Raw genomic sequence first — 27,658 nt, forward strand, 5'->3', positions numbered from 1 at the left:
GAACCTCTGGGATATGTCAGTGTAACCTTCCGCCTGCGGTAGATGTGCTGAGGCTGGAGTAGCCACCATTTTGCATGTCTAGTGTGTTCCTCCCTCCATTGCTAATAGAGACGATTCCAGTCCTTTTCTGGCATCATTACGGCTAGTAAGTATATTCTAGTAACAGTATGTCGGCAGAAATGTATGAAAATGATTTTGCCGTGTGAGTAATCATCAGTAATTTGTTTGTATCTACGTTGAGAACTCTCGCTGTGGCACTGCATAGGAAGTCGCAGCCCTCAGTGCACCGGGGTTGTGCCTGTCAGCAGCCAAGATAGCTAGCATGGTTAGCTTAGCCTTTTAGCTGTAGCTTGGCTAAGTACCTGCTGGGCTAGGGATGTGAAGCTCACTAGCTATTTATATTGTGTAATTGTCCACAAAGTCAGAATAACCGTGACAACACGTAATGCCAAATTTTTGTTTCATATCTTTCTAGCTATCTGTCAGAATTTCACATTTGCCATTTTAGTTTAGATAGTATTTAGACTAGGTGGTCATATAGAGAAACTAACGAGTGGTCAGGTAGCTAGCTAACGTCACAGAGGTCTCGCTAGCTTGATAATCCTAATGCTCTAAGAAGGCCTGAACTGCATCATGTCCTGATCAATCGGCCACCAGATTCAGTTGTCATGCTCAGCCTGTAATGGTCTCTTGTTTCAGTTCGACAATTTTGTATAGTGCTGTTAATGTAAACCTTAGTTTAACGAAATAATGCCAGCCAAGGTGAAGCTACTTACTGCAGTGTCAACCTAATATGTTGCCTGTTGCCCTTTCACTGAAAATATTAATGTGTATACTGATGTTAGCCTGTTGTTAGCTGACTTTTATTAGGTGTAATTTGCGTCAGCTAAATAGCATTAAACGTTGCTTTCGTTTTAGTCCCCCCTAACCCTTGACAGATTGTAAACCTTTCAGCAATATGTTAGCGTTGCACTTGGATATCCAGGAAGCTAACGACAGCTAGCTTAACTGTTAAAGACGTAGACTCCTTTTTGCTCTAGTTTCGTAAGTTAGTTACTCAGTGTTGACAACATTTTAATAGAGAAGGTATCACTGAGAATAAAAATAAAAGTATTCCTCATCTGAGAAAAACCCGTACATTTTATGAAAACGTTAAGGAAGTCATCTGTAAGTAGGAAGTGGAAAAATTAGAATGACGTGCAATACGGGTGATTCCTGTACAGTGTAGCAACAAATTCAGACATCGTCACTCTACAGATCAGTTTCCCATATTGTAAAGTAACAGTCACAGTAACAGCAGCCCCATAAAGTCAGTGATGGAGAAAGTAGCATAATTAGCAGTTGTTTGTAGGTGTTAGTGTTTGTTGCTTTTTGAACATTGCCTGCTGGCTGGTTTGCAGCCTAACATTTCCAAATGAATAACTACTTTTATAGGTTAACTGAACCTACATCTTGGAAGCAACAACTGGTTATTTGAAGTAGAGAAAGTTTGAACGAGGCAAAGATATAGATTGATATATCTATCTGTGGAATGAGGTTAAGGACTTCAGTACATTATTGCACACAGGTAGTTTAACATTGGAACTCTGCAATGCTGCCTTTCGTTGGTTTGAGACTTGTTGAGCAACTGCAAGGCCTTTCCAGTTTTGGCTGTTAATTTACATGACTGCCATATAGTTAGAATTTAGCTCAGTAATGACTCTCTACTATCCTGACAGACCAACAGACTTTAGATAGATAGATAGATACTTTATTGATCCCGAGGGAAATTCAAGCATCCAGGAGCCCAGCAGTGTAGGTTAGTCAAAAGTAAGCAAACAAACAACCTAAAAGGCCTAACTGTTAGTGGGGACTTTGCACATATACGTAAAGTAATTTAACATTGCACAACTGATCATTTTGACTTAATGATATTAAAAGGAATACAGTGATTTGTTAATATATATAATATTTTATTTCAGCTATATTTCATAGCTGAGCAAAAGCAGACAGAAAATAAAGAGACAAACTGCAGGTTACAACAGCCTGGTAAACTGAGTAGGGAAAATGCTTCTCCCCAGTGGTGTCACTGTATAGTCTTCTGTGGCTGTTTAATAATCTTTTTGTTTAGTTTGACTGTGCAACTATTTACCAACAACTGCATACTAACTGTGCAATCCTCATGGTGTTCAGTAATCTAATGTAACCATTTTTTTTTCTATTTCTTAATGCTTCTAGTATAATGTCTCAAACTTGACAGGTTGACTGTTCCCTGTGGTAAAAGGGAGGTGTGGTGTGCTTTTTGCTTGTTGCTGGTTGTCAGGCTGGAAATGCTAATCTATGCTGGCTCTCCAAATCTCATGAGGGGAAAAGCTTGTTATGAACATTTCAAAGTACATACAAGTTACACCCATATAGGATGTATTAATGATATTGTACAGTCTGAATAGATGACCGAGGTTATTAATGGTTTTAAATACTTTGAGGTCTTGGGGGTAATCACTCTGAGATATCTTGCTAAAAATGAGATGAATACAAAATTGTTGTTTTGTCATGGTATGGTGCACCTATGATGAGTCCTGCTCTTTCCTCTTGTGATACACTGTTTTTTTTCTTTTCAACTTTTTCCAGCAGTACATAGATCTGCACCTTTTGACTTGGTCACTCTTGGGCCAAATATCCCCAAGTGAACTGAGCTGTTTTGTCTAACAAAATCTGCATGGGCTGGGCTGTAGTGACTTGTCTGTGTGATCACCGCTCTCTGTAACATGACTATACAGCCATGGCTATACAGCAGAACAGTTCCCTGTTTGTCTTTGTAGTAATGTTGAGTAAAGCTGACCTTGGTGTGTGAACCATAGGCTGTTGCTGCCTGGCAACTGAATAAGCCCAAGGCTCCCCCATCCTGTGGTCTTTCTAATCCACCTCCGAGCTGCTCAACTCCTCCTTAAGTATGGTTTTTAAGCTAAAGACACTGTTCTACATCCTAGAGAAACTGAAAACATTAAAAAGTAATGGCCAAACCATGGACAGTACTAAGTATGTCATGTTTTGATCGTAGAAGAATGTAGTGTTACACTTTAACTTCAAAAATGAGGAACCGTAATCTGTTCTCAGTAGAGGCTGGATTTACCTTCTTTAATGTGTACATATTTGATTATGAGCACAGCAAGAAGCAGGGAGTCATGATTTATGGAGCTAAACACTAGGTCCATTCAGCTCAGGTAATTTCCACGGTGTTAAGACAGACTGTAGATCGCTTGCTTTATTAAAGTGTGGCTTTGCTCGCCCACATTCTCCACGCCTATTTGACCACCATGCATTCCTAGATTCTCTATAAACCATCACTGTATGTGTCGTGATCCTCATTTCCACAGTATTCTGGCATAGTTTCAAATATTTTAATTTGATCTCCTCAGCAATAGTTAATGTTAGGCAAAGCTAAGGAGATTTTCCTCTGTGGCTATTCAGATATAAATATTGCAGCCTCCACAGTATACAGGTTTGAAAGTACAAGTCAGAGGCATCCAAGAAAAATTTAAGTGGTGTTAGGTCAATTTAAAGCTCATTTTTCACTGTCACCTTAATCTATTAATGCTTGGGCAGTAGTTTGAGCCGGTGTCATGTGGGAACAGAAGCTGGAGTTTAGTTTCCATGTAAGGCACTCTGGCAATTAGCCAGCTCAGGACCCAGTAAGATTTCCATCAGTCTTATGGCTGGGCTCTAGTGAGAATGGTAGTAGAAACATTACTGGATGAGACAACTGTTTACGACATGTTTTTATGTATAACAGTTTCTTAGAGCATGCATATACTGTCACCTGTTAGTGCCACTGGAAATAGGGAAAAAAACATATTAAAATCACTTTCTTCTGATTCTTAGCATGACACCAATCCAGCCAGGGGGAAATTCCTCAACTACAAAATAAAAATAAAATACATTAACAGAATTGCTCTTTTTTATAGTATAGTATGTTACTTGGATAGGGGGAAAAAGCATAATGTATTTATTGTGTGATGTGTTCTTTGTAATCAGTGAAATCCTCTACCTTACTCAAATAAATTATAAAACCAAAGGCCAACTATGACTTTTAACATTCTTTGGGAGTTATTCAGGAGGGATGCACAATATAAAGATTCTGTTAAATTTACATTATTTGCTGTTGGCCAATAATGAAGTTATAGCCAGTAAATATTACAGATAACAAATGTAATAATAATAATAAATCCAAGTTGCTTTCCTTGACCTGACATGTGCAGCATCTACCCACTCTGAATGAGTAGGTGGCAGTTAGTAACAGCTAGTGGTAGCGCAAGTTGATTTGCGATCTACCAATACTGAAGAAGAATGCAGCTGTTGTCACGCTCATGATGTCAAACCATTGCACCTAGATAGAGCCACGCAATGCACACTTGAGAGCCAAAGATATCATCACCAGTGTGGATGTTTTTGTTTTCAGAGGAAGGCAACTCGGTTGCCGTTTGCAATACATGTGCTGCAAGGTTTCAGAGAGGCCGAAAAACATTTACTTTTAACTCTGCAAATATTAGTAGAACTATGGAATATTAAATCATCCTTCTTTGCTTACTACATCTTAGTCTTTCTTACACTCAGGTGTGCTTGAGGTATTGATTATGAACTTCTTTTTTAAATCCAAAAATGTACAGTTATTTGTTATCTTAATTATTACTTCCTTGCCGTGGGAATCATTGGTTAAAAAAAAAAGATCATGCATCCCTACTGTTCAGTTCATGTTCTTTGTCGACATGCTCTTATTTAGTACTTATCACTGCAGTCTCAGAATTACATTATTAATGCAGAACATTGTGTTTCACAGCTATGTCATCCGCTAGTTTGTCACATCATAAGATTTTTTAAGGGTCTCTGCTCTGTCCAAATGCTTTTGATGTTTCAGTCTACCAAAATGGATTTGCTCAACAAGTAGTTGCCATCATTTCTGTTGGTCTAATGGCTTAATTATGTACTGCATGCTGCCAGATAAAAGGTTTTATGAGATTGGAGACAAACTGTGCCTCTTTTCTGCATTAATGTGAATTGAAATTGACATATTGAATCATGTATGTGTGAGATCCTGCATGTCAGTATTTACACTCAAAGGTCACAACTTCCAAACTTAGATTTAGATTTTTGTGTTGAAAATTTTTATTTTGTAAGAGAACAAATCTGCTTTTGGTAACGAGCAGAAGCAGTCTTGCATATAGAAAAAAAAAACTTGTAATTAGTTGCTTACAGTTGGAATGGAGTTGAGGAGAATTTTATTTCACCTTGATCTCATAGACCTGTAAAGTTAGGATTCTGTAAGAAACAAGTCACAAGACAACACTTCAGCGATAGTACAACAAATCCAAAGAGGCTTCAGTGTTTGTCACAAGCCATTAGAAATTCTTTTTTCAGCATATAAACCATGCATTCATAAAGCTCTGGCCCCTCTGGGTTGCCTACCTGCCTCAGTTTTCTTAAGATACTCACATTGTTGAAGCTTGTTACTTAAGTGATACACCTCCTTTTCTATGGATAAGACCATGTTGCTTTATTAGAAACTTGATCTTAAATTTTGTGAGTAAGTAGTTTTTTTGCACTTCTTAAAAATACAACACAATTAGGGCTTAGACCATAAAAATGAGCCATTAAATTATAAATTTTACAAGCACACAAACACACACGCAAACCTCATGTTAATGAACATGTTAACAGCTTTGAATTAATGAATCAAACTTAGGGTTTGAGGGTTCTGGTACTTTTTGTCATTCTAAACTCCCCAAAAAGCTGGTGATTCCTTTGAATTCCACCGTCCACGTGCAGTAGTCAAGTCAAGTCTAACAGAAAAATTTAACCAGTGCGACTGCTGTATTCATTCTCCTGCTTTCACCCAAATATTACATAGCGATGCTCAATTATCACGAATCCACCAGGTCATGTCAAATGACTGCAACATCAGATTTACCCCTCTTGTTCTCACTCCTCACTCCATTTAGCTGGTTACTCAAGTGAGGATGGTTCTTTTAACTCTTTTGCAAAGGTAAATGAACTGGGGTAGATGTGTAAAGTTCAAACTGTTAATTTCACACTAAGCTAATGCAGAGCTCTTCTGCTGAAACTGTAGCTACAATGAATGGAGCAGATCATGGCTGGATGACAAAATAAGTCCAAATGCCACAGAAATAATGTTATCTAAAGATATGGGGAGGTTTGTGTGTGTGTCCATCCCTTGCAAAATATCAGGTGCAATAACCATGCTTCCTTTTCTCAAAGTGCTTCACCATGTGTTTTACTCATTGTGTAATTATGATTTTGACATCAGCCACTAAGGGTCTTGATGTGAAAATGTAGCCAAACCTTTAGTTGCAAAAGTCTGTATTCCTAAACGTTTTTCAACTGAAAGGATACATTTTCTTCCTTAGACCAGTGTCATATGTGCCTACCTAAGGTTATTCATTTATTTAAGTAATTGGGTCATCACCTTTATGCTGGCAGTGGAGGTATTAACAGAGCCAAATCATAAAAGGATAGGGGTGAGACAGCAGAACTGTTCCACTGTGTGCTGTCTTACACATCACGCCTCTTGCTTCTAGAGCACCAGCATACTCTCTGAAATCACAGTCGACATTATGCCTGTGTTGTTTTAAAAACCAAACAAACAAAAAAACAAAAGAACAAGGCCAGTGTAATGGCACATCTTCCTTTTGGCAGTATTGCAGGATATCTGTGTAGAAAGTGCTACTAATGGCTAACTCCATGGTGGAAACGGTATTGCCAAACTAGTGGACGCATTTCTATTGTTGCATAATTTACATTATACTATCATATGGCCCAAACTTAGTAAGTGACTGTTGGATCTATGTTTTAGTTTATTTAGGAGGTTTAATTTTGGTAAATGGTAATTTTTGTGTGTTGGTACATGTAAACACAACAGCATTTATTCTTACAACAAAGCGTGTGCCTATAAATATTTAAATCTTTTCCTGTGGCTTAATGCTTGTGTACTCTCAGAAGCTTCTCCATGAGGGAATGGAATTTCACCTGTCTTTGCACTTTTAATACTGATTAAAAATGCCGTCCTAGATGCAATAGTCACTTATTTGCCTCTTGAGTCAAACATTCATCAGATTCTTCTAGTCGCCCATAAAACATGGTAAGACAGGAGATGTTTACATGCACTGCAATAATTTTGTAACTGTTAAACTAACATTTAAGTGCAATTCAGTTTCTTACCTGTCCAATGACATATTCCTGAACCGAAGCTGATGTATTTTAGGTATACAAGTGATACAAGAAGGTGCACTGCAGAGTTTTATTTTTAGTAGTATTTTCTCCATCAGAATTGTAGCTTTTTGGTTTTGCTGTTTGTTTAGTCTGGTCCCGAACCTGAGGCATCGGGTGCCAACCTGTTTCTTTCCTTTATGTTTTCCAGAGAATGCCAGCTCCGATCAGACTGCGGGAGCTGATCCGGACTATCCGGACAGCCCGGACCCAGGCAGAGGAGCGTGAGATGATCCAGAAAGAATGTGCTGCTATCCGCTCGTCCTTCAGAGAGGAAGACAATACATACCGCTGCAGAAATGTGGCAAAGCTACTTTATATGCACATGTTGGGCTACCCGGCACATTTTGGGCAGGTATGTTTTGGAAAGGGAAAATTGAACATAAGAAGCCTTCTGGATTTCCAATGACCAGTGACATTGTATTCTACCATGCTTATGCCCTTGGACAGTTTTGAGACATGATGACTTGTTTTGCAGCTGGAGTGCCTGAAGCTGATTGCGTCCCAGAAGTTCACTGACAAACGAATAGGTTATTTGGGAGCTATGCTGCTGTTGGACGAGAGGCAGGATGTCCACCTACTAATGACAAATTGCATTAAGAAGTAAGTGGATGCAAGATCCTTTGTGTGAAATTCATGATGTGTGCTTTAACGTATGATAAGATAGCATTTTCGAACCCCAAAATCTGTGTACCTAAAATGTTTCTTGTATACATACTTCTGTGTTGTCATGGCTCATTCAACTCTCTGCCTTCCCAGTGACTTGAATCACAGCACACAATACGTCCAGGGCCTGGCCTTGTGCACTTTGGGCTGCATGGGTTCTTCAGAAATGTGCCGTGACCTGGCTGGGGAGGTAGAGAAACTGCTCAAAACATCCAACTCCTACTTGAGAAAAAAAGTAAGCCTCGTTTTTATGTAATGTTACTTCCTGTAGGATCAAAAATCTGTATTATTTTGTATTTAAATAACCTGTTAACCTGTTTCTTCATTGAGTGTCTTTTGTATTGACAGGCAGCCTTGTGTGCAGTTCATGTCATCAGGAAGGTTCCAGAACTTATGGAAATGTTCCTTCCAGCCACAAAAAACCTGCTAAGCGAGAAGAACCATGGTAAGTGTCAACAGTTTGTCAGGATGCAATTGCTGGCTCCTGGGAAAGTATGCAGACTTTGTCCCATTTCCTTTCACTCACTGTGCTCATGCCCTTTTTGTGGTGTCCTTTGCAGAGGAGAGTGGAATTAATGAGTCTGTCATAAACTCAGGACTTGCGTGCCCTCCTCCCCATTAGGGGAGACATGTCACAGGAAAATATTTTTTGTAATGGTGCTGAAATAACTTGATCTTTTTTGACACCTTGAGGCAGTGCAGTAGTGCTCGTTTCAGACGAGACAATTCGTAAATGCTTTTTTTTTTTAAACTTTTTGTTTTTTAGATCATTTAGCCTGTCTGTTTAGCATATCATTGCATAATGTATAAATGGAAGATGGTGTAACATGGCCAGAAGATACACAAATAATTTTGTAAATGTCTAGTATTGTCAGGAATTGCCAGTGTAAAAATCAGTAATCTAAACAAATATAGGATTTGTAATTATGCATATAGAAAATGGACCATGTAATATACTCTTTCATAATTAAAGTTCACCTTTATATAAACACGTGCCCTACTGAATGATGTGAACAAGTTGTCTTATGTAAACAGGTAAAAACAAATTGCAGAATTAATCACATGGGAAAAGCCACTATAAATTTAAACATTATTAAAATATGATATATATATCTGTCAGTGTTGTGTAGCTTCAGAGCTTACCATCCCTGCTTTCCACTGCTGCTGCCCAGATGATGACTTTTCAGCCTTACACCATTCAGATCGGGTCACAAAGAAACGATTAGCCTGTGCGATAACCTTTCAGATTGATGATGCTGTCACTTGATGTCTTCTGCAGTTAATCATATGTATGCCAGTACATCATATTTTTTGACATCTGACTAGGGCCTCTGAGTGATTGGTCATCACTGTGCTGTGTTTTGTCAAACACATGGATCTTTTTCTCCAAATTGCCCTGCTGAATCATTTCTTATTACATCATTGTTACTTAAAATAACAGCACCCAACAACATAGTCTCTTGCGTTTTAAGGTCTGAATGCCCTTTAGCATGTTCATTCAAAGCTAATAACCTTCACTTTGTCTTTTTCCCCAGGTGTTCTCCATACATCAGTTGTCCTCCTCACTGAGATGTGTGAAAGAAGTCCTGACATGCTGGCCCACTTCAGAAAGGTACAAACAGACTCTTACCCAAATTACCTTAATGTAGTTACTTATGAATTTGTTTTGAACTCACGTTACATTTCATTCTCCTTTTTGCGTACACATTTCATTTTGAAATAGTCCAGCTAGACAAACGTGTTAAATTTTTGAGGCTTGGATTACACTACAGGTTTTGTTGTACATTCAAAGTATGTCTTGATTTTTTTTATATTATTATTATTTTTTAATCTCCTACAGCTGTCTTTTCCTCTTGTATTTCTACTGCTGCTACCTCTCTTTCTCTAGGTGTAACAAAACTGTGCCAGAAGCACCACCCTTCATGCTCATGTTCTAAACATTATTTTAAGCTCTCTGAAAGTGAATGATTTCCAGTTTCCCCTCCCTAACATCTACCTCATATTTTTTCTGTCATTTGTCTTTGTTACAATTCCTGCATTGTGTTAGAATGAGAAGGTAAGAGTACATTCTGATCTCATAGCTGGTGCATGCTGATAATAGTAATCACTCCTCACAGTCACCTCAAATGTAACCAAATTTGTGTTGAGTAATCTCATGTTGTGCTTTAATTTATAATTTTAATTTATTTAACTTGTACAGTGATCATTACTATGTCAGTGTTTTGAGTATTTACTAAGAATTTTTGGTCATTCATCAGATACATTTTCACTATTCTTTTGACTGTCATTATTTGCCTAATATGCAATCCATTTGATTATTGATGATTATTATTATTATTATTATTATTATTATTTGTCTATTTAAAAGCAGTTGGGTGGGTGTGTTTTCACATGGTTGCCACAGGTGTTGTCACCAGGAACAGATGATTTCCACTGTATCTGTGTCACTGTTAGAGGGTAGCCTATTTGTAACATCAGTAACTGTTTTCTGGGTCTGTATAATTGTGGAGACGTGTTTCGTTGTATTAAGCAAACACAGTGTTAGGATGTCATGTTAAAACAGAGGAGTTAAATGGTTTAGATTTTTTTTTTCTTTTAAAAACCCCGCTCTGGCATTTTGGGTTGCTCATTTGTTGTTGTATGATATCCACAGTATAGGAGAAGATTTGTCTTTCATCATTTTCAAATTGTCTTGAACCTGTTGAGTCTGGCATAACATAAAAACTGGAAGCAGACTGAAGCAAAAATAAAACTGAAAAAGTAGGCCTTCTCCCAACTTGGATTTTTTTTAATTTACCTGTTTTAAGTCAGGTATTCAAAGAATCCAGTAAATGGATTTTTGTTTCCCTGCTGTCTGTTTGCTAAATATGTCCTCTGCACTGGATGCAAAAACATGAAAATGATGCACAATCTCCTAATTTAATGCTGGATTAATAACAAACCACTTCCCAAAATGCGTGCTTGTGGTTACATTTTAATAAGGTCTTTTGGAGGGCATAGTGAGAATTGTGTAGATGAGAAATTTAATTATTTTCCTATCATCATATAATTGATTTTTTTTTTTTGCCATTGAATTAAGTTAGTTTCTAGTTTATGCCTATGATAAAATATTTCAGAAGTATGCAGATTTTCTGTTCTCTCAAAGCCAAATGCCCTAACCTAATTATTTTGTATTATCAAGTTTTTGATTTCACAACCTCAAACATTTTACTTTTCAATCCCCTAAGTTTCAACTATGACTCTACCTCAACCTCTGCCCTTGCTTTTGACATGAGTTTGGCTAACCCCTGGCTGACACTGGCAATGAGAAATTATTGACTTTAAAACTTAATGAGGAACAATGTCATGTAACTGTTGAGGAAAAGTAGAAAAATTTAGAGACTTACACAAAATATTGTGACCGTCTCTCCTTTTCTGTTCTGTTTTTATGTAGCTGGTTCCACAGTTGGTGAGAATCCTGAAGAACCTAATTATGTCCGGATACTCTCCTGAGCATGATGTGTCAGGCATAAGCGATCCTTTCCTGCAGGTACAGATCAATATGATGTAAAGCTGTGTGTCATATTAAGTGCTAGAAATGTTCCAATCTTGTTGTAAATACATTTTCACACCTAACTAAAGAATGCTAAGTTGTGACAGTAGAAAAAGTTTGGCAAAAAACATCAAGCAAGGAGTGGGGCAAGAGAAACCAGACTTAGCCTACAGGGGTCAGTAAAGTACATCACATTTGCCACAGAATCTAACAGGGTGGGACTGATTGTTTCTTTCCTAAGGTGCGGATATTGAGGCTACTGCGAATTCTAGGCAAGAGTGATGATGACTCCAGTGAAGCAATGAATGACATTCTGGCACAGGTTAGGTTAATTGTAATCATTGCTTTTTTGCCAAAAGCTTCTTAGAGTGTATGTGCGTGTGTGTTATTTGACAAATGTGTATTTTCATGTTTAGGTTGCAACGAACACAGAGACAAGTAAAAATGTAGGCAATGCAATTCTGTACGAGACTGTGCTGACAATAATGGACATCAAGTCTGAAAGTGGACTAAGGGTAAGTTAATGCAGTATAAATTAAAACTTATTTAGCATTAAACGCATTTGTAAAATCTTATTTTGTTTTTCTTGCCTAAATGTCTTTTATCCTACAGGTCCTGGCCATTAACATCTTAGGTCGGTTCCTTCTTAACAATGACAAAAATATAAGGTAAATAATTCACTTGGATAACTTGACCTTGCATGCATGTAGTCATCCAAAATGTTGTTATTAATTCCTGATGACATCTTTTGACTAAACTCACCATTCCAGATATGTGGCATTGACATCTCTACTAAAGACGGTACAGACAGACCACAATGCAGTGCAGAGGCACCGGAGCACCATTGTGGATTGTTTAAAAGACCTGGATGTGTCAATCAAGAGGTGATTCATATTGACAAATGTGCACACATAACTACATATTTACGTCTCATTTTTTAGCATTGTCTTTTCTAATCTTTGCTTTTCTTGCCGTGCAGACGTGCAATGGAACTGAGCTTCGCCCTGGTGAACGGCAACAACATTAGAGGCATGATGAAAGAGCTGCTCTACTTCTTGGACTCCTGTGACCCAGAATTCAAAGCAGACTGTGCATCGGGAGTCTTTCTAGCTGCAGAAAAGTATGGCACTCACGGATAGACTTCACTACACATTACACAAGCTGTACTCAGCTGCTTTGTAATAATTTAATACACATCCTGTGTGACCTTGTTGCTCTTGTAAAGAGTTATTCTGCTCTTCATTTTCATTTCTTAGCACTTCAAACACAAAGCTTCTAGATTGATAGAAGCTGTTAAAAGTAACTGGAGCTGCAATTAGATACATGTAGACTTTATAAAGATGGAATAAATTCTACCTGTTGGGTTACAGTATACAGCATACTCATCAAGCTTAAAGTTTGTTTGTGGTAGCACATGGGATGGCTAGCACTGAAATGCTGTATGATGATAAAATGAGTGATCCATCGTCTGAAGGACTATGTTGATACCATTTATAATCTGACAGCATTTGTCCCCTGGTGTTACTGGATTTCGATCACTTTCTTCTGTCTTTTCCTGGGGCTAATCAATGCATTCTTTGGCTTACAGGTATGCCCCTTCGAAGAGATGGCACATAGACACTATCATGAGAGTCTTGACAACAGTACGTATATTGCCAAAGCACTCTTTTGTTTCGAATGCCTTTGATTGTTGATTTGATTCTCTGCGCTGATAAAAATACCAGTGTTACCTTGAGTACTGCAATGATCTCCTCAAATCTGGTCATAGATCTCCTCAGTCAGTGCTACTTTAGTTTTAGTGCAAATCTTTCATTTGCATTCGTTATTGTTATCTTTGCTTCTCCTCACAGGCCGGGAGCTATGTGCGAGATGATTCTGTTCCAAACCTCATCCAGCTCATCACAAACAGTGTGGAAATGCATGCCTACACAGTACAGAGACTTTACAAAGCACTGCTGGATGACATATCACAGGTCAGAGAAGTTTTGGTTTGAGTCATGATTAGATTTGGGACATCTTCATCTTTGAAGCATACAGTCATGGATTTGGTTATGTAATGTACAGTTTGTATTTTAAACAGGCTCTGACTGTATCAGAGTAAACTTGTGTTTGTGTTCTGTAGCAACCGCTAGTGCAGGTGGCATCCTGGTGTATAGGAGAGTATGGGGACCTGCTGGTATCTGGACAGTGTGAAGAGGAGGAGCCCATCCAGGTACACCCTGAAGAATCCCAGCCTGTCATTACATGCACATACACACAAGTGCACAAACTAAAGACCACACTGTGCACAAACCTCAAAACCTGAGAGAAACATTATGTCATCAAGTGTTCTGTTTTTCTTCTCTTCCTTTTGAATTAAGGTGACTGAGGATGAAGTCTTAGATGTGCTGGAAGGCCTTCTGGTGTCCAACCTTTCCACACCTGTAACCCGGGGTTATTCCCTTACTGCTATCATGAAGCTGTCCACTCGATTCAGCAGTGTCAAGTCAGCACCTATCCCTTACTTCAAAGCTTTGCAAAGCATTTTGGTGAAAAGTGATACAGTTTGTCAGTCTTCCCTTTTGCTAACTTATTATTTTAAAATATCATTTAAGCCGAATCAAGAAGGTGGTTTCGATATATGGCAGTAGCATTGATGTGGAGCTTCAGCAGAGAGCCGTGGAGTACAATGCGCTTTTCAAGAAATACGACCACATGAGGTGAAACTGCGTTACACTCTGCCACAAATTACAATGACATCATCTCAACCACATTGTGCCAGTGGTTCAGTTGGGTTCATCGTTTGTCTCCTTCCTTATTCCCTGATTATAGGCCAGCTCTTCTAGAGCGAATGCCCATTATGGAGAAAAGTGCTACTAATGGCCCCACAGAGATTGTACAGACGAATGGGGAAACGGAGCCCTCTGTTATGGAACAAAAACATCCACCGCCTGTCACACAGCCAACCAACCAGGTAATGGCGTTTGAATTTCTTTATTATGAAGAAATGATAGGACATACAAATCTTGAATTGAGTATGTAGATAAACAGCTACTCATTAAATACTGTTTTTCACCATGAGATATAATTTTTTTATGATAATACATAAACCTGATTAAGCTGTTTTGGACAACAGAGATACTTTTAAATGGCTAAATTTAACTTAATGAGTAAATTTCTTTCAAACTTTGGTGATATGATTGTTATTTATTGAGGTCTACATATATTGCAAGTTTTTTATGTTTCTGTGTTGTCCATGTTTCCCAGGCTAATGATTTGTTAGACCTGCTGGGTGGTAATGATGTGGTGCCAGTAATCCAGACCACAATGCCCACTAAACCTGCGTCAGCAGGAGGAGAGCTGCTTGATCTGCTGGGTGACCTCTCACTAAGTGGTAAGATGCTCTGTTTCAGGATCTCCATTACCTCTTTTAGAGCAAAGCCTGGACCTGGGGATGCACAATATATATCAGGCAGTAAATATTATCAGCTATTGGCCACAAATTACAGAGTATGAATTCCTCTATAAAATGCAAAATATGAAATTATCTCTATCAGCCATGAGAAGCAGGCAGTTCAGTTCAGTTGTCAGTATTGACTGAAAAAAAAAATTCATGTTGTGTATCCCTTGTATAAACCAGTGCTTTTAGTAGCCTGTGTGTATGTGGTATCCATCCTCCGCCTGCTCCTGTTCTGTAGTAACATACTCTAGTTTTGGTATTTAAAAAAAAAGAAAAAAAAAAAAAAAGGTTACCTCAGTATGTTGCTGACCCCACTTTCCAGGCGGCCCAGCACCTGCTCCTGCTCCCTCTGTGCCCACTTCCCAACCCACTTTCCTTCTGGATGGCCTGTCCTCACCGCCCCTGTTTAATGACATTGCAGCTGCAGGTGAGGGTCTGTTGCTCCCCTTGACCTTCCACTCCCAAATAAGCAGTAGTTTGTGGTGTTGTCCTATTATATATTTTTTTCTTGGATCACCTTGACATGAATGAAATGTTACTTAGCATATTTCTCTCTTGATTGTTTCCCCTTCTGAAATCCCTATATAGCTATTCCTCCTATGACGGCATACAACAAGAATGGTCTGAAAATAGACTTCACTTTTGAGAGAGCTAATCCCAATCCAAACATCGCGGTCATCACCATCCATGCTTCCAACTCAACAGAGGCAGATATGACGGACTTTGTTTTTCAGGCTGCAGTACCAAAGGTAAGCTGCCACAATCTGACAGTAATATGAAGTGGCTATCAATATATTCTAATGTCTAATGGTGTTTATTATCGACAAATCTGCTGCATAATTTAAAGTGTGAATGTCCTACAAATTTGCACTGGTTTTGCATTGTGAACGTAACAACATAATGGCATTAATCTGTGCATCGTGTATATGGAACCTGCATGAATGTAAATTTTGGGTTTATAACATGAAATCTACAGTTATTTTAACTCGGATGGTACAAGTGGAAAATAATCATTAATCAAATGGCTATGTCTTTGGTGGGCTGTACTCTACTGTCTACGGTCGTTGTCTTATTTATATTTTAGGAATGCTTTAATTTAGACAGTCTTTTGAGATGAATTCAAATCATTTGATCCTATTTGTATAGTTTTTGCTGTTTTAAAATCTTTTTTAAGCCACTACTTTGGCCTTATGTTTGTTACCTGTACTGCTGAAAAGTGATGACTTCTTGTTACCAATAGTTTCAAATTTAAAAAAAAAAGAAAAAGATTTTACTGGCAAATGTTGCTGACCACACATCTGCTTGACCTCACATTTGAATAAAATACTCTGAAGCTTGCTTTTAGGAACTAGTTAACTTTCAGCAAGCTATGACAGGCCTCCAGTATTCACCAGGCTGCCCTCAGATACTGCTCGACACACTATGTTACGAGTCGCAGCAGTCCCAGTAGCATCATCCTGAGTCTGTGCTTGGCTACGCAGAAAGATGAGCCATAGTCATCTGTGTCTTGGAGATCTTGCAACTAAAACACCGTTTGAGTGATGTTTATTTGCCTGCATCACCTATTTTATAACCACATCTGGTTGATACATTTTAAAAGTTCAGTTGAGTTATTTAAACTGAAACAGCTGTGGTCAGCACCCGATCAGTGTGAGCATCCCTATTTTATACTACTGTAATGACCCCATTTCTCCATGGGTATCATTAAATTTTCATCTAACATAGTGTCCTCTATCTGTTATCTGTTTGTCAGACATTCCAGCTGCAGCTCCTCTCCCCTAGCAGTAATGTCGTTCCAGCACTCAACCAGGGAACTGTCACACAGGTCATCAGAGTCCTCAACCCACAGAAGGTGAGTTAAAAAATCGTTTGTTTTTTTGTTTTGTTTTTTTTGTCCTTTTGAAGCACACATTTAAGATATGTGTAGTCTTACGTGATTTGCAGAAATTTCCTGTTTTATAAACACAATCATCCTCACAAAATTTCAGCAACAGCTACGAATGAGGATCAAGCTGACGTACACCTTCAAAGGCTCACCTGTGCAAGACCTGGCTGAGGTTAATAACTTCCCCCCTCAGTCCTGGCAGTGATGAGCTCCTTCTGTTGCTCTTTAAAGCCCATCCCCCCACCAAGGGAACTATGAAAACGATTTTCCTTTCACCTCCCTCCTTTCTTCCAACGGATCCCCCTGTGACGTCACTGCAGTCCGCTGCCCTCGAGTTGCATGGGAAGCAGCAGAGCATCTAACACAGGAGAAAAATACAGATGTTACAAAGACCCTACTGACTATTGACATCACCTGAATAATTGGGAAAACATATCAATCAATGAACTTTCTCTTTTCTTTTTTAATTGGTTTCCATGATCTCTTAGCGCAGTACTATTTTTCACATGCACCCTCTGCCCAGCACCGCCACCACTCACAAAAGCACATATGCACACCATTCCCTGTGGTGCACTCATCCTCTCAAGTCACTGTAGAGAAAAATTGTTGCCCACTATGACCACTGCAGTAACCATAGTTTTATTTTAATTTAGAATTAAGCTAAAATGCAGTTATTATATATATCAGTGGAGCACTTTGCTCCATTGATACTTATAATTGGCTTTGCATTCAGGTTTTTATATGAACTATCAGTCCCATGATGGCAGCAGAAAAAAGCTTTGAAAGGTCTTTTTAGTGAGGTCATAAACTTGTTGGATAACCCCTTTCTTGACTGTCTGTATCACGAGTGACTTGTCATAGTTGTATTCATTTTGAATTACAGTAACTTGCTTAAAGCATGCTTGAGCGTTGTTAGATCACAGTCACACCTTGACACGAGCTTGGAAGGGATTTTTCTGGCAGTAGGCTTCCTCCAAATCCTAAATTGCTTTAGAAATAAGTGTACATTAGTTTTGTCACAATGATGACCCAAGATGCCCAATTTGAACACCTGTGGCTAGTTTCAGAGAATGTGCTCAGATTTTTCCCACTCAGCTCCATCTCATCTGTAGCTTTAGTTTTATATCTGTGTGATAAATTCAACAGTTACTTGCTTTGCATAGTTTGAGGAGGTTCATTCGGTAGGATGGATGTAATCCAGGCCTGAAATTTATGTGACGATAAGCTGATTGCATTTGTGTTTGATATCTGCGTTTAACTTTTTCTGTCCTCACAGTTGAGCTTGCGGTTTAGATACATTTCAGTTTTGTTTATCCTGGTTGATCTTAGACACCATGCATATACATGTAAATGAAGCTCGTTATGAATGTAGTTACATGCACTGAATGCTTTTTCCCCGCTCAAGTCTTCTTTCATGGCTGTCTTCTTTGATGAGGCCACTCATCTTATTGGCACAACTTTTGTGAAAGTATTTTTTATTTCTGCAGTAATTTGATTTGATTATTTATGCCTGATATCTAAGTGATGTGCCTTTCTGACTTAGCTAGATAAAAGCCCCTGAACTATTAAGTTCTGTATGAGCTTCCTTTGTAAGCCTGCTTGTGTGCTGATTGTGCTTTCAGTCTGAAGGAAATGGTCCAGACATATTTGAATTGGTATATCACTTCATCTAGTTAAGGTTCACTTTTTCACATCTGTATGTCATAATATGTTAAAAGCCATCCACTAATATTGGCCTACCTGGATGTCCACAGACAGATGTCTTTTTGTCTAACAAAAACATAAATTAGAGTGACATGATCCTGAGTGTTCCTTCCCTCACAGTGTTTAGACTATCCATTTAAAATGCCTGTTGGGTGTTAGTAGTCCGAAGTTCTAAAAACAAAAGCGAAGCTCAAAGATTATGGCAGCTAGATAGATGTCTAAGATGTAATAGAAGTAAACTTTTCACAAGCTGGCATCAATGTTTCAGGTGTTTTTAAAAAGCACCATCATTGATAGATGTTTAAGTATGAGTTTGGATCACTTGGTGAGGTAATGGGATTGGTTGTTCTGTGGAGGCTGTGATTTCTTGGCTCTCGTCTTCTCCAAATTAGAATTCTGGCCATGCTGTCGGGGACAGTAACCTTAATACCTCACAATGTTCTTTCTGTTAGCTGTTAGCTTTCAGTTGCAGTAGATGTTTAGTCATGAATTACAATCAAGGGGAGCATCTGCATGAGAGAAACTAATGGTGGTTTGTACATCTCATTATTTAACAAGCTTATCAGCGCTGCAATGCTGTGTTGAGATCCTCAGATGTTCAATCAGGCTGTCTACTTCTTTTCACTATGCTTCACTATCTTCTAACTTCTGTGACCAAATCAGAAAAACTATTAGCTTTGGAAATATTTTTGAGCTATAATATGTGTATATGGAGAAAATTATTTCAGTTTAACTTTTTTCTGTTGTTGACAAACGCTATATTGGCTTTTTTCTGTACATATTGAGGGCTTTTACAATTTTGTCTCTTGTACTATCTTTCATCCTTTTTTTAGATACCATTTTCTAAAAATTCCAATTATTCACATATGTATATTGTCTAAATAGATCTAGTCAACATCAGTCTATAAAGACTTCCCTGTATCATCACTCATTCATTGTAAAAGGTATATGATCTGCTGCCTGTACATTGTATATAGTTGTAAAACAAAAGCTGATCAAATTAAATAAAACCCACGTGAAGACTTAAAAAATTAGCTAGGAAGTATAATTGTATGCATATATGTACAAAAAAAAATCTTAAAAAAAGATGCAATTGAACTGCATTTGATTTACTATTCCCCATGTTTCATTCATGATCGGATGTGTCATCTTTGCTTCTTTTACAAGGGTAGTTGGTGAGTCAGTAGGCTACTTGTTGGGGTTCCTTTTGATGTTGAAATTATAGTTAAATCCATCTTAACTGGTGTTTGAATGATACACTGTACTACTGAGAAATCTAAGCACAGTGCTGCACAGCAGCCAAAGTGGCACCTTTTTTCCCATCAGCTCCCCTGCCCCTCAAACGCCTCATGTATCCACACTCTCCTTTGAGGAGGAGTAGGTTTCTTGCCAAACTGTAACTCTTCCTTCTGGCCTTATATGTGTTTGTGTGTTCTGCATTCTTGACAATTGACATCTATTAAACTCTTTTGAAATTAACAAATTGATTTGGGAAATTATGCCCTTTGGTCTTGGCATGTTTGCTTTAATTGTTGCTTGGTTTCCTTTTTGTCTGCCTGGCAGCACCTTTCTAAAAGCGTCATGTCAACCAAGCAAGGCCACTGCTAGTTTCTTCCATATTATGGTGAGCAGTAGTTTAAATTGGCATATATTTTTAAGGGGACAAGAGCTGATAGAAGTTTTATTGTGTGCAAAGTTGTTCCATACATGTATGTTAGAGCAGCAGTGTCCTTCCCTTTGTCTAATCAGTACAGAGCTTTCTTTTGGCTTACTTTCTTTACTTTCGCCCCTTATCGGTGATGTTATTTGCCTCCCTGCATGGCACACCTTTCAGCTCCATGTAGTTTCAGATATGAAAGGTGGGGTTGTAATACATCATGACAAACTGATTTGCACCCTCACTACTTCAGATTCAACATAATATGGCAAGGTATGAGGCAGGAAGGCAATGGATGGAGGGATGTTTTGTTTTTTTTTTCTTTCTTGGTAGGACCTTTTAAGATTTTGTGTTAATGGAATGCTGCCAGCCCCAGAACGCAACCTGGGACAAGCCCGTGCTTCAAGCTAATAGCCACTAGGGGGAGCTGTGCAAAACGGAAGGCCGATGGGATGGGAAAGGAAGTTTCATACATCTATTCTTGAATGTTTTTGTTGGTGTTGTTTGTATTGTCTTATTCAATCAGTACGTACCCTTGTTAATCACATCTGATCAGTTCTTTCAATGATGCCGTAATTCATGCAGTTTTAAATGTACAAATGGAAATGATCCCAACATTAAGTGCTTTGGACACTGTAACTTACTAAGGAAGAAAAGAAATGGAAACAAATACCCATCAGCGGTGTGATCAGCGTTTGAAGTGATATTAGTGTGTGTGTGTGTGTGTGTGTGTGTGAATGAATGTGTGTGAGAGACTGAGAGACAGAGCGAAAATAATCATGCTTGAGAGAGCATGATGGTGTGTGAGACATGTCTTTTATCTAGATAGGACATGATTTTTTGGCTGCAATTTCAACTTTCAGCTTCAGAGCTGCATGTGAAAACCAGTGTAAATAATGTCATTTCTACTCTTGACCTGAGACTCTTTTTGAAATGCAAGAAAAGTTCAAATGATTAAAATCTGTCACACCAACCTCATGGGTCAGTACTAACATGTACAATAGGAAGTTGTTCTGATAGTACTCACAATACTGTTGATGTTTTTAAGAGGGTGATAAAAGTGCATCCGTCACTGGGATAAAATTGGATAATTGAGTTATGTTTTTTGTTTTTTATTTGTCAGGGTGAATTCAGTGTGTAAAGGGCTTGGAAAAGCATCTCAGTTGCAACCATGTTCATTTTCCCTGTTGAATCAAAACAATGCATCCATTGTATTTTGAAGACAAAATCTGTTTGTAACCCCTCAGGCCTGTCCTGACTGTAAAACAATATGGTAACTGATTTGTTGGGGGAGGGTGCAGACATGAGGTTCACTATTTCCAGTCAAGTTTGACATGTTGAACTGAAACCCAGTTCCATGGCTTCAAGGTGAGTGTGAATGTCAGACTGAAAGTATGAATTAATGATTAAAGATGAGAAGTTGTAAACTATTAAATGGGATATTTTCAATTTATGCTGTGTATTCTTGTCTTTGGGTTGGAGAAAATGATCAAGCGAATAAAAAGTCAAATAAAAATCTAGATGAACTATGGTAGTTTGTGTTCTTGGTTTGGGTGTGTGGTCTAAGATCTGTAAACAATGAGTATTAGGCTCATGGGGAAGGGATGAGCAAGATTTAAGCTGCGAGACCATGTAATCATAAAGAGATTTTCTATACTATTTATAGCCAAGTATCTACCATTTCTATGTTTAATAGACCACTGTTAAAAATGAACAACAGCTCAGTGGTCTTATTGGATTTTCATGTGATTTTTGTATTGCATTAATAACCTTTCTCAATTAATTTTACAGACAGTTTGCTCTATTGCAGTTTATACAAATACTGTCATATAAAAGTGCATAAATTCAAGAGGTTTTTATTATTATTATTATTATTATTATCATTTCAGCTGTTTAAAGTAGCAGTGAAACGAGACAGCGCTCCTTCAGGGACCAGGTGCTAAACCAGAATTTAAATACACCTATAATACTGTACATAGCGCAAACCGACGCAGGATTACACATAATGCACAGGCCTAAACACAGTGCTCAAAGGCTTTGCAGACTATACACACCGCACAGAGACTATACACACTGCACAAAGTCTATTACACATACAACAACAAGGAGCAGCGCCGAGCAGAACATGGTCCTGTTATGGAGTGTTTGAGACAGCCATAAAGTGCAGGTAGGGACAGTATTGTACACAGTGTAAACGGAGTAAAAATATCGAGAGCATCTAATCCACGTTGCCCTTAGCTCGGTTAGACTATATCCTATAATGTTTTTTTCTCCCTCTCTCTCTTAACAAGACAGAGAAATTGCGGGAGCCACCTTAACAGGTTTACAGTTAATTAAATTAACATCATGAAGTAATGACCACTCGGTGAACCTTTGGACACCTTGCACACTAAACAGGAGCCAAGTGACGCCAAGGTAGCCAACTGTTGAGGAAAAGAACTTCAAAAAGGTGCAAGTTTACAAAAATACGCAGACATGGAAACTACCAGCAAGACGTGTACAATAATTATGCTAGCGGTGTGTTTCAGCTACAGCTATAGAAATTAACCTTTAGTGTGTTAATGCTAGTAGCTTGTGTCACTTGTGTAAAACGTACAATGAAACGTATGTGTGTGTAAAGGGATGCAAAAGGGCTAAGCTAATTAGCCAATAGCCAATGTGTGGCATTTGCCACAGTTAGCAAAAACAATGTTGAAATATTCACGTTGCCTCGTCGTTTTGCCTTAAATGGCTCATATCCATGACAGCCTATAACTTAGGTTTTTTAAATTATATGTTCTGATAAGGTACCTTTTAGTAGAGATTAATAAATCATGTGTATGTATCAGTGCAATGTACACACTCACTAAATTATGAGCCTGATTACCAAAGACGCGATCTGCAAGGGCATATCGTGATTTCTCGTTAAAAACTGCATCAAGTGATAAAAGACTAGTTTTATGAGTAATGTAATACGCCTCCTCTCTCTCTCTCTCTCTCTCTCTCTCCTTCAAAAGGGGCAGTGGCTGATGAATAATAAATACTCTGAACCCGCCCATTTAATGTTTATTGATCAGCTCTCCAGCGGGCCTATCTGACAACAGTCAGATACGGTCTGGATATGGCGTCGCTGCACCGACACGGGATGAATTTTCACCTCTCCGTGGGAATTTGCCAGTCGCGTACCGGGACGGCACTTTTTGGATTTTGTCGCTGTTAATTGGGATCATACATGGCGATGGAGGACGAGGACAACAATACCGCGTTTGTGGCGACTAACACCCAAATGGGCACCCAAAAAGGAGGTGATGTCGGAGATAACGGAGCTTGCATAGACAGGCAGCCGGACACTGTGGTCCACCAAGCGGGGCTGAATCAGACTGCAGGTCGCGGCAGCCGCAGTGGTCCGGGAGCTCATGCTGCGACGGGGATCCGAGTGCTAAAGGCAAGTCATAACGACAAGGTTTATTTTCTTGTGATGCAGTAGGTAATTCAAACGGGACAAAGTGCTCGACAAATATCTCCATATCGTGTTACATGTCAAGGTTTTTTCTTACATTGCAGTGGGTGATTCAAACAGGGCAAAGTGCACGGACGCATCTTTGTAATATTATGTAAGAGCTGTGATATCCAATGACTGATGTTCTCTGGTCGGTGATTGATCTGTGGATGATTGCCATTAAATAAGGAATGTACCAGAGTCAGTTAGCAACGACAACACACACACACACACACACACTCAGTAGGCTGTTAGAGCTTTTATAGGAAGGCCTGCTGTTTAACAGTTCTTCCATGACATTTTAGAGCCAGACACATGATGTGTAATGACATATAAGTCCCTGAAGGTAGCTAGCCTATTCACAAGCCAGTGACACACACACACAATCTCAGCTGTATATGTATAGGTGCTAATGTGTATGCATTACTCACTTATTGTATGTGAAAGACAGGTGCACATCCTCCTGTCAATAAGTGCACAGTACAGTGCGTAAAATGCTAATATTTCTTTCTTCTGATCAAGTGCTATGACATTTCTGCTAACAGATATCGTGGCTGTGAAACCACTTACCCATAATTCAGTCAGTGTGAAATGGCAGTGCTTGCTAGTCTTTTTCATGCCTGCTAACATCAGATAAAGTAGATAACCAAGTTGCCTTTTTGTGGCTCAGTAATGAAATGCGCCCATGGAGTGTTCATTCAATCAGGAGTCACATCCACATCCTGTCTGCCTGCGTGTCTTTGCTAAAACATGGCCATGTTTGTGGATTTGCTGAAGCATGAGATGCAGGTTGTGTTGCAGTTACATACTGTATCATTGTGAAGTCTACAAGGGACTTGTAGACAAACACTGTGTCCAGTATATTTAGTGACTCCTTTTTTGACTCAGTACAAGTTGACCGAACATGCATGCTCTTAATTCATTTTGACCCTGCTTCACATTCACACAATGACACAGGCAGATGCACTGTGGAGCTGCCCAGGAATCTGTAGTTGACCGGGTTGACCACTGAGTGGTTCCACAGCAGCAAGCAGTGGTTCTGTGCCTCAGTCAGACACACCTTGACAGCAGATGATGAGGAAGGGGTAGGGCATTTTACTTCCACTGCAACTACATTTTCAACAGGTGCAGAATTTAAACTAGCCCCTCTCCGGTTACATGTCTGCCTCTCTAGCCTCTGGAGTAATGGTGCTCAATTTAAGGTCTACTTAAGGAGTGAAAGTGAAAGATTATTCTTGACCTTGTGATGTAGAAGTTTAACAAAATGATCTTAAATCGAGGTCCCTTTGAGACAGCCCAACAGAAATTGAATTAAAATAGTTGCATTAAGAAGTTATCAAATTCAGGTTGATTGAGTTTAAATTATTTGGGTGAAAGTGTTTTGATTTGTTCAATGAAAGTGTTATTAACTAAGCAATTAATTATTAAATCATTTATCAAGTAACAATACCATATGTTTATTTGTTGCACCTAAATTGGGTTTTTCACTTTCCACTGTGGAAAACTGCATCTCCTGTGTGTAAGCGTCCATGCAGTCACTTGATGTGGCTGAACTTGTGTTATTGTTTGGTTCTTGACTAACTCTCATCTCTTATCTCTTAAGGCCTTTGATGAAAGTCTGTCATGATCAGCTCATGTTACTCACGTTTTATCATTTTAGCACAACCTCAGTCAAACTTAGATGGTTGCATAATTTTTTCAGGGAAGGTATGTCAGGCTGCTGCATATATGACTGACACAAGTGATTAGGTCAAGAACAAACAACATCGTATGTGTATCAGAGATATTCTGGTCCCTGTAAGTCATGCAGTGATGTGGTCCATCCTCAGTGAGAAAGGAAACAGAATGAGAAAGATTGTGCTTAACTTCTGGTCAGTGTTGCTGCTGCTGCACATGGGGGTTTCTGAGGAACCAGAAGGAACTCTGAGTTGAGTCTACAAGGCAAAGCAACTGCAGGTGCCTTTGGTGTAATGACAGCAATTACTAGCTTACATCCTTAGCAATAACTGAATGCTTGGGGGTGGGGGAGGGCACAAACACCACTGCATGAGGGTCACCTTCTCAGAGTACACTTCTCATTTCAGTTGTACAGAGATATTAAGGTGTGTAGCAACTGCACTGTTAAAGTAGAGTCCTTTAAACCATCACAGTGGATATCAGGAAATCCTGTCCCTGTGACTATGACCTCTTCATTAACTACAACAAAATACAAAACAGTTTATTATTAAACAGAGTTATAGATCACTGTGGACACTACTTTTTCAGCATGTTTCATATTTGTAGCGTTGCATATTTATGTTCCTCTTCTAATAGCCCTAAAACCACACTTGATGAGAGTTAAATTATTTAGATTATTCAGTTGGTACCTACCAGCACAGATGTTGAGCTCTCCTAGCAGGCCATGGCTCTTAGACATGCTCATGTGTATCTGACGTCTCCCTCAGCATTAAAATGAGTCTTTCTGTGTCAGCAGCGCAACATGAAGCGGAATGGCAGTCGCGGCTGTGTGACAAGAAAGACCAGATTTGGATCACGAGAGCGGGACTGGCTAAAGGGGGACACCCAGCGGGGCTGTGTGTGTCTGTATGGAGGCACGGTGGACCCTCAGCCGGCCTCTGGCCCGCAGGCCTCCTCCACCCCTCAGACAGACTTGCAATTGGTGCTCTGCTCCACCAGTACCACAGTGGAGGAACTGTGCGCTCAGAGGAATGGACAAGGTCTCTATATTCAGCTTCATGGAGACCTAGTCAGGTAAATACACACAAGTTAAGTCATTAAAATTAAACTGTCCATTATTGTTTCCTGTGGAAAAATGTGTCCTCTGCACTGAAGCTATTCAAACAAGTTGGCATTAAATAGAACAGCTGAAGTTCAGAGACTAGTGTCTTCCTACCCCAAGGGCCATGGCAGGAGTTTTCCATATAACCTGTTGCCCCTTTCAGAGCATCCAGCATACTGCATCAGTGTCTTCAGTACAGTCCTGCTGTGCACTCCAAAGCATCTGACAGCTTGATGTATTACCGGGAAGTGGGAAAAAAAATAAAAGAAATTAAAAAAGGACTTGAAGCATGAAAAGATGCTTTGAGTTGCAGTTATATGAGTATAGTGCAAGTGAAACATAAGATGTTACGCAGCTGGTTTAGACAGCTGCATAGATTCAAATGGAAGCACAACAGACCCACAAAAAGTACAGCTGCAGTGGGTGTAATGGCGTACAATAGTATCTAACAAAAGCAATTTAGAAGCACTATGTTTTTATAATAACAAGCTTTCACTTGATATCCTGTGCATTAACACAACACCGAGAACCTGGTGCAGTTCCCCCATCAACCCCCCGATACTCCCAACTGAACTTCACCCAGGATACCCTCAGGAAACAAGACAAGTGTTCGCTGGTCTCTCAGCGCCACAAGACATATTTTGACAGAAATAGCAAATGACCCCTTGATTATCTGTGAAAAAAGATAAAAAGCTGCTTCACTGATCTGTGACCAGGAAGGAATCTGGGCCACTCCTCGGTTGCTTTTCTAGGAAAGCCTGTTCGCAGATATTAGAAAGGAGAGTCTAAAATAAGAACTGAGCTATAGTTGAATCACTGTGGCTTATGACTTATTCTATGTGAGCTTCACTTCACTGTTTGTTTTTTGTTTTTTTTATGATGTGGAATACTGATATGGAGTAAAATCCTACATGACATGTCGTCTATCAGCAAAAATACCAGTATTTGGAGTTGTAGGAGAGACTTGTAAATGATTGTGCTGTAAATGGCTGGATGATCATGCCATGAATGTGCTGCAGATCTTGTGCTGGACACATGACTGGAGGTTGTTAATCACTTTGTAGGCTGGTAGTTAATGGTGTTACCAACTTAACAGTATATGAGCCAGCTTCATTATATCTGTGCTGATGAAAATTTCAGTGTAATGCAGGTAATCGCTGACTGGTTTTTGGTGAGTGTGTGTATAGTCTGTTTTAGTTCAGTTGACTCTGGCAGCATGACCAGATAAGTTTAAATTTAATATTTAGGTCTTTAACAT

General features: G+C 39.1%; 2 protein-coding genes across 7 annotated transcripts in view; both read left to right on the top strand.

Annotated features, from left to right (window-relative positions):
- The first annotated feature begins 6 nt into the window (after positions 1 to 6).
- Positions 7 to 21,670, top strand: ap1g1 (adaptor related protein complex 1 subunit gamma 1). Of its 3 annotated transcripts, none has more exons than XM_046386724.1 (24): positions 7 to 145; positions 7,412 to 7,615; positions 7,739 to 7,863; positions 8,020 to 8,161; positions 8,275 to 8,371; positions 9,462 to 9,538; positions 9,974 to 9,982; positions 11,360 to 11,455; positions 11,700 to 11,780; positions 11,875 to 11,973; positions 12,071 to 12,126; positions 12,229 to 12,342; positions 12,438 to 12,578; positions 13,047 to 13,101; positions 13,309 to 13,431; positions 13,581 to 13,670; positions 13,819 to 13,943; positions 14,053 to 14,157; positions 14,270 to 14,411; positions 14,705 to 14,831; positions 15,220 to 15,324; positions 15,486 to 15,646; positions 16,651 to 16,749; positions 16,886 to 21,670. In XM_046386724.1, the coding sequence occupies exons 2-24, from the start codon at positions 7,415 to 7,417 to the stop codon at positions 16,985 to 16,987; spliced, it is 2,472 nt and encodes an 823-aa protein (XP_046242680.1). In that variant the 5' UTR covers positions 7 to 145; positions 7,412 to 7,414; the 3' UTR covers positions 16,988 to 21,670. The 3 variants fall into 3 exon arrangements, with proteins under 3 accessions (XP_046242680.1, XP_046242700.1, XP_046242689.1); XM_046386733.1 differs by having other exon boundaries at positions 49 to 145; positions 7,403 to 7,615; XM_046386744.1 differs by lacking the exon at positions 9,974 to 9,982.
- Positions 21,671 to 23,157: 1,487 nt separating this feature from the next.
- Positions 23,158 to 27,658, top strand: part of phlpp2 (PH domain and leucine rich repeat protein phosphatase 2) — a 33,933-nt gene continuing 29,432 nt past the window's right edge. The window contains exons 1-2 of one of the 4 annotated variants that reach the window (XM_046386803.1): positions 23,158 to 23,567; positions 26,092 to 26,372. In XM_046386803.1, the coding sequence (XP_046242759.1) occupies positions 23,355 to 23,567; positions 26,092 to 26,372 (494 nt within the window). In that variant the 5' untranslated portion in view covers positions 23,158 to 23,354. The remainder of the gene's footprint in view (positions 23,568 to 26,091; positions 26,373 to 27,658) is intronic. The other 3 variants (XM_046386814.1, XM_046386823.1, XM_046386832.1) reach the window with 3 other exon arrangements.

Source organism: Scatophagus argus, chromosome 1 (genome assembly GCF_020382885.2).
Source record: "Scatophagus argus isolate fScaArg1 chromosome 1, fScaArg1.pri, whole genome shotgun sequence".
NCBI classification, from domain to species: Eukaryota; Metazoa; Chordata; class Actinopteri; family Scatophagidae; genus Scatophagus; species Scatophagus argus.

Coding starts and splice junctions, on each gene's coding strand:
- ap1g1 (XM_046386724.1), top strand. CDS start 7,415: ATGCCAGCTCCGATCAGACTGCGGGAGCTGATCCGGACTATCCGGACA. Junction 7,616..7,738: donor ACCCGGCACATTTTGGGCAG/GTATGTTTTGGA, acceptor CTTGTTTTGCAG/CTGGAGTGCCTGAAGCTGAT. Junction 16,750..16,885: donor GAGTCCTCAACCCACAGAAG/GTGAGTTAAAAA, acceptor ACAAAATTTCAG/CAACAGCTACGAATGAGGAT.